The 7,271-nt window shown below is 46.1% G+C and overlaps 1 protein-coding gene across 2 annotated transcripts in view; it reads right to left on the bottom strand.

Moving 5' to 3' along the window:
• Positions 1–3,227: 3,227 nt before the first annotated feature.
• The window catches only part of LOC143316167 (semaphorin-5B-like), a 30,178-nt gene continuing 26,134 nt past the window's right edge, over positions 3,228–7,271 (bottom strand). The window contains exons 20-23 of one of the 2 annotated variants that reach the window (XR_013076261.1): positions 7,149–7,184; positions 6,260–6,325; positions 5,936–6,147; positions 3,228–5,832 (exon numbers count right to left, since the gene is read on the bottom strand). Coding sequence is in view for 1 of the 2 variants with exons in the window: in XM_076723937.1 (XP_076580052.1) it covers positions 5,671–5,832; positions 5,936–6,147; positions 7,149–7,184 (410 nt within the window). In the remaining variant the exon portion in view is untranslated. The remainder of the gene's footprint in view (positions 5,833–5,935; positions 6,148–6,259; positions 6,326–7,148; positions 7,185–7,271) is intronic. The other variant, XM_076723937.1, reaches the window with a different exon arrangement.

The following is a 7,271-nucleotide window of genomic DNA, read 5'->3' as shown; positions in this document are numbered from 1 at the left end:
TTTCTGTGCAACAGGCTTAAACACACATCATAACAGATCCACCCCCGTGCTTAACGGTTGCCTGCCAAGAAGTTCTTTTATTGAAAAGCTTTGAGTAAATCCTATTTTTACCCAGACATACTGTCGGAGCGCGTGGCCAAAGAGTTGTTGTTTCATCAGTCCACAACACAGACTGCTCCGTGGGCAGTGGGCTGTGCAGAGCCTTCCTTTGGATCTTGGAGACTTCTCTGGGTTGTGATTCATCAGCTCTCAGTCCTCCTCAAAGTCAGGCTGCATGGTTGTGAGCAGTTCAGGAGATGTCTGCAAACGTGTCTTGTTTCCGGTCTTTTGAGTCCGAATTTCAACGATGATCTCTAATGATGTGCTCTTTTGAAGAACTAGTCTTAAGGAAGAGGAGAATGAGTGCTGAGAGTTTAAAAATATCTGCATTTTAGTGGCTGATCTTATTAATAGGCTGCGGTGATATGCGGCCTGTCAGGAAACTCCATGTTGTGTCTCCTGTTGTCCAGCAGATGGCAGCATTGTCATAGTAAATAAACGCGGCTGAGGCTGTTTTTAGGGCCCTCTGGCCTGACAGGACATCACTTTGATTGGCTCTTAATAGCCAGCTGTTGGCCCCTGTGCCCTCCTTTAACTGCACCACCTTCATTTATAAACAAATTATACATATCTATCTATTTAATGTCTCCATCTGCACGTCTGGAAATCCACACATACAGTCTCTGACAAAAATGATCGTAAACAACTATCAATTTCCTAACTGTCATGTCCTCTTTAAGTCATTGTTCTGTGTTTGTAAGACTGTCAAAGGGAGTTCCACAAGGCTCAATACTGAGCCTTCGAGGTTTGAATAGAGCCATCAACTTCGCTCATGTTCGCAGGAACAAACAGCATCATCGCTGTTGTGTTTGTGGAGCAGAAAATGTCTTCCACACGTACAAAACCACACCAGGAGCATTTTGTATCCGTGGCTTTTCTTTTTTCGATGCTTCCGGTGGACAAAAATAACCAAGAACACTTTGATCAGCGCTTCCATCCATCTTCACGACTTATTCAGACATCATTGAGTATTCCACATGTGTGGTTTGCTTTTACCTGAGTTTCTCTGCACTCACCTGGCCAGTTATATGGACAGCCTCAAAATATCTTAGTCGCTATGCTTTAAATAGCCGCGTCCTCCTTCTTAGTCTGTTGACCTTGTGTACCGGAGGAATGGTCCACACATAAACCACTTTGTTGAGTTTCTTTAGACAAACTCAAGGATGAAAACATCACGTTCTTGCGGCACAGATAAGCAAAGTGATCAGAAACTTTACTTGTGGCTCATGCAGACGGAGCATGTGATGCAGGCTCAGAGTCCCAGAAGCGACAGACGTCCAGCAGCTCTCCGTGTGCTTTTATACGTCCAGTGAACAAATGAACAGGACCCACTTTGTTCCGTGGACTTACGTCTTCATGTGTTCAGAGACACTTTGATCAGACAAATCTTCTAACAAGTGGATGTGGTGGATTAACCGAGTTTAAAGTGGGAGGATTAAGTTGTTTTGCCCTCTTTTCAGCTCTGCCAGCAGCATGTTCTGTCAGTCCATCCACCGCTTTGGTTGAGACTGAAAGATCTCAGCTACTATTGAACGGCTGAACTACAGAACAGCATATTTTTCATATAAGTAAATGAAATCTCTTAAAATATTGATGATGTAGTGTGTGTGTGTGTGTGTGTGTGTGTGTGTGTGCAGCATGAAACAGGCCAGCAGGCTTCACCAGTGTGAGTGAATCCTCCATATTAGTGTAATATTCATGGACTTTTGCTCCAGTTTTTCCAGTTGCTAAATGGGAGAGAAAAAAGACCCTCACATGAATGAATGGATGAATAAATAAATAAATATAGGGCACAAGTGTCTATTTTGGTGACCCAGCAGCAGCAGAGCAGTGCTGCTCACTGGACCACGAACCACAAACACTGGAGCGCCATGATGTGAGAACCAAGCTCTTCAGAAACTTGGCAGTGGATGGCAGACTCTGGTCTTTCAGTGCGATGTGATGGCACCTGATCAGAGTCTATCCCAGCATGCAGTGTGTCACCTGCAGACATACACCCTAAGGTTTGACCACACACAGAAAAACTGTGGATTTAACAATGATCTACACTCTTAATCATACAAGTATGTGCTGTGTACCTTCTGGCCGTGGGTTATAGTTTTCCTACCAGGGCCTGGCCGTCAGCATCGTGACCCACCTGCCCGAAGTCGACTGGAAACACGAACAGGATTACAGCCCTGAGCACAGAAAGCAGAGTTTCCAGGAACGGAGCCCTGCAGCACCTTTCATTAATCTCACTGCAGACTGCAGCAGATTAACAGCAGATCTGACTGAAGCCGTGAAGTTCCTCACAAAGCGGTGAGCCTCGCGCCACCCCCGCTTCTCCAATCATGATGCTCTCACCTGCTACCAGTGAACCTGCTCACCTGTGGAATGTTCCAAACAGGCACCGGCACAGGCAGCCCGGACCGTCTCGAGCTGCCCTGCCCTCCATGCTTCTATTATTCATCAGTTTAGACCTCTTCACCTGCCGACATGAAAAATAGAAACCACCGCGGTGTACTGGACAAAATGCTGGACTCGGAGGTTGTGATGACTTACCTGCGTGCCGGTCTTCTCTCAAACAACGTCAATTATTAAAGACACGAGGGAAGCTGGAGGAGTGAAGGTACTCAGAGAGCACCTCGTAACGCGCGTGCATCAGTCAGACCACTTAAAGGAGGAGGAAAAATCCACCTGAAGCGACATCTGACGGAGTGAAAAGGCTGCTGGGAATGATCTGTACTTTGTGTCCATTTGGTTGTGTATTTTGGGGATTTGGAGAGCGGGACGAACTCAGAACATGTGATGTCATTTCTGGATTATTTCCAGAACACAATGGAGCTGCTCCTCTTCACTTTCTCCAAATTTGGGACACATAAGGAGATAATTAGGATGGAGAAAGATCGTTTCCATTCAGCAGACTGAGTCACCACGCTGGGTTAAATATGAACAGACCGACCAGGAGAGCGACGGTGCTGATGCTGAGTGGAGCCTGAACGGGCTTCAACAAAGAGAGGCAGCCCGACGCTTCGTCCAGAGCTCAGAAGATAAAAATACTCAAATTTCACTGTGACTGATCCTCCTCTTGCACGATATTAATAACCCAAAATCTTTGATGCAAAGAATATTAAGATAACCAACATATTGGCACCAAAATCGATTTATTCTTCTCTTTTTTTTAACAGTGTACATTATACAAAAATAGAGAGTACCAAAAGTTCACAGTGTCCAAAAGGCAGTGTTAAGTCAAGTTCACATCAGTCATACTCAGCTGTGTCACAAAAGCGTCTTTTGGGAGCAACACAAACCCATTTAGGCTTCTGTGAAGATCCTGCGGGACGTGGAAACACTCTTCAGACTTCAGGCTGTCGAGGCCTCAGCGCCCCCTCAACATGTCTACCCTCTAGGTCAAATACGCACGAACAGATTTGTACAGTTTACACAAACATGTATTGAATATTCATGTCAGAGTGTTAGTTCATGCAGTCACTTGTACCCAAGCACCCGGACGTGAACGCGCATCCTCAGAGCTGTTTGTTTCATGCTACATAACACTGCAAACGGTGAGAAACACCTGAATTCACTTCTTGGTATTTGCAATTTAGAAACACAAGATATGCAATATACATTTTACAGCACGAGTAACTTAAATATTAACAGCACTGTCCTGGAATATGACGGAAATCTCAACAGTTTTTGACTTTATTTAAAGCCTCTATGTGTAGATGTTATTGTTGATGGTGAACACAAACGTGATGATCCCAGGTGGGATTCATACAGGTGGGCGCTGCAGTCTTTCACAAGATCCTACACATGGAGGCTTTAATGGCCCGCTACGCTGGGCTTCTTCAGCAGGTGAACTTGTGAAAATGCTTTATTTTACGTTTCTGCAACTTCAGAATATTTTCCAACAATTTGACGAATCGCCTGCGTAACCTCGAGTGTTCAGGCAGCGCAGAGAGGTCAGCTGAACATGCAAAATGTGGCTTTCATCGACAGTCAAGTAGAAATAAAAAGTTCCTAATCATAAGGGAAAATGAACTTTATTTAGATTTAAATTAAGCAATCGTTCCCCTTTTCCTTGAATTTGTCCAAAATGACAAAATTAAGAGGAAGTGACTCTGAAATGACAGACCCTTAAAACAAGGCATTACTCGATTTGTGTAACAGAATGTGAACATAATCCAACAGAAATGTGCAAAACATATTTATACAAGCAACTGCTAATGTTATCCACCCATCTGCACCTCACTCACTCACACACACACACACACACACACACACACACACACACACACACACACACACACACACACACATCGAATGTAACCTGCATGTGTTTGGACTGTGGGGGGAGGCTGGAGCACCTGGAGGAAATGCGCGCGGACGCGGAGGAGAGCCACGTCACGTGCTCACCGACAAACACAGTGAGCAGCCCAGTGTGTTTTCCTAATTTTCAGAACCAGTGTTCAGCACATTCCATCCAAAATAAACGTCAGAGTTAGAACTTCATCGCGCTGCTGCAGAGCGTTAAAAAAAGTCTCGAGCTGGTTTACGACGTGCTCGTGCACCGGTGGGGCGCTCTGAAATATACATGTACAGCTGTGTTGTATTTGGTGATTTTTTTTTTTTCAAACAGTAAAGTATGCGGAGAGGAGGAGTGTGACATGTCATTTCAGCAGATACAAACACAAACTGTGACAGAAAAGGCGACAAACTTGAACCTTTTAAACAGTGAACAGTACGCAGAGAGGTGTCAGAAATGTCCTCTTCAGTGTTGTTTTCCATTGTGGACTCTGCTAAACATGAACATTAAAGCAAATAGGCCAGAAATGTGCAAGTCTCTGTTCATCTCACAACACGTCATGTCACTTGTCTGCTCTTCATCACAGATATCAGCGAGCCACACTTCAGCCGAACAGTTTACAGGATAAGTGAGTCCTCTGAACCCACCCGCTGAAAACGAGGAGAAGGAAAAGCCCCGATAACCAGCAGATGGGCGTCCTCTCAGTCCAGTGGAGATCCAGGTGCATGAAATGTGTGAAACGGAGTTGAACCCTGGAGCTCCGACCCTGCTTTCACACCGCTGTGAGCACGGACAGAGCACCTCAGGGTCGGTAAAGTCAGAGGACGGGGACGCCTGCACTGAGGGTTTCTCCTTGGTGAAGCACAGGCTGCTGCAGAGCTCCTGCGTTGGTCGATGTGGGTCACAAAATTTGACACAAGGGCTGCGGTTGACCTGCTTACACGCAGCTCCTAGTTGACGACCGGCCCATCACGCATGCTCTCTGAGATGGCATGCGTGAGATTCACATGCCAGCGCTGAACGCTCTACACCTTGAAGTCCCTTGCATGCTGCAGCAACGCACGAATGATACTCATCATGTAATTAAGAGCCAAGTACTAAAACAGAGATGTGTCAAAACCACAGCAAAAAAAACCAAAACTACCACTTTAGGATCTTCTTAAATTTGACAGTTACATGAGAAGTTTGGTGAAACCATCTTGACAAACAGGATAACGGATCAAAATCTTTGCGAACGTCTTTGAATGAGGAAACTCTTCAGGGTGGTGTTTGCGGTGAGGACCTCAGCTGTGCATGTAGGTCCTGCAGGGGGAGTCTGGGTGGAAGTCGTACTTGCTCAGGCTAGTTGGGTAGTAGGTGGTGGTGAACATATTGCTGGAGGGCAGCGGGGAGGGGAAGTGGTTGCACGTCTCATCGTTCACGTGGAGATTGTTCTTGTTTAACGTCTGCAGGGTGGAGACATAATGGAAGTTTTGGCGCTCAGGTAAAAGCACAAAAATCTCTGCCTCATAAAGGCGTCTGCACATAGATTATACCAGACCAGCCCACCTTGAACTCCATGGGGATGTACTTCTCATTCTTTGGCGTGGCGTTGCCCTGCTTGTTGTAGGTGAGGTGGTTGGGTGTGCTGGGGTGGATGACTGCTGACTCCGCTGACGGTCGGTTCAGGTGGTAGCAGTAGGAGTAGGCGAGTGCTGACAGCAACGCTGCCACAAAGAAGCTGGCTGAGCCCACAGCTACCAGCTGGAACAGAGTAAAGGCTGGAAGCAGAGGGGTTGGAAAGGACGAGACTGTAAACCAGTGCGACTGAAAAATGAAGCGAACTGTCGTGCATAAGGACTGGGCACTGATCGTGGGGGAAAATTAGCTTACATTATAAATACTGCATAACCATGAGGAGGAACATGGCCCACGGAGCAGGTGCTACAAATCTCTGAGCTGGAATGAGGCAGATTTGATGGCAGGCGTTACAAGCATGATGCTGAACAAGATGAAACCTCAAAAGCCCTGAGAGAGGCCCTGAGAGGCTGAATTGTCCATTACATCCAACAGGTCACTGAATCAACAACTTCAGGAGGTTTTCCAAGCCTGGTTCCAGACCTCCACAGAGCTGCCAACACCCCCATTTTTCAGTGATTCAAACAGAGCTGGTGACGTGCTCACTGGCAGCTGTTTCACTGGTTGGAAACACAGCTGAGCCAGTCAGAAGTTTGGAGTCAGGATTATGAATGGGACATCATCTTCCTTTGTCCGAGCCAGAAAAACGGCATGAGGAAATACCCATACAGGTTACTGCAACCCAACCTAAAGAAATAATATATATAACTGCAGTCTGGATACCAACATTTCTTGCCTTGGATCAAAGTCTAGGACAGACAGACTCCTGACTGTTACTGTCATCCTGAGGTCCTTCTGCCTGGAGACTGGAGAGGAGGAAACTCCATCACACTGGGATTTGATGTCACTACATGGCTGCTATCTAACTTTATCAAAAGGCCAATAAAGAGCCCACACTTTGTGGTCCCATGCCACACGGAGAAACAAACAGAAGTCAATATGCTAGCAACTGTGCTGTACACATCAGCTAAAGAAGAAAACCAATAACTGTGCAGCTTTGCAATAAGAACTAGGTGTTGATACAAGTTCAGCAACTGCAATTAAACCAAGGGGAGATTTACTCTGTCTGCAGGAGGTGTGAGGTGTGTGTGAGCAGAATAATCTGGGGGGAAGAAATGGAGGGACATCATTTGTTTTCACTTACTTCCGCAGCTCTGGTCGTCCTGTCCGGGTAAAATAACTGGAGGGAGGCAGAAAAAAAAAAACAATGCAGTGAAGTAAAATCACTCCTGGGGCCCGTTTCACAAAGGAGGTTCAACAAACTCCG

Source organism: Chaetodon auriga, chromosome 23 (genome assembly GCF_051107435.1).
Source record: "Chaetodon auriga isolate fChaAug3 chromosome 23, fChaAug3.hap1, whole genome shotgun sequence".
In the NCBI taxonomy this organism is placed as follows: Eukaryota; Metazoa; Chordata; class Actinopteri; order Chaetodontiformes; family Chaetodontidae; genus Chaetodon; species Chaetodon auriga.
The sequence above is the reverse complement of the archived record's forward strand: the minus strand, read 5'-3'. Positions and strand labels throughout refer to the sequence as shown.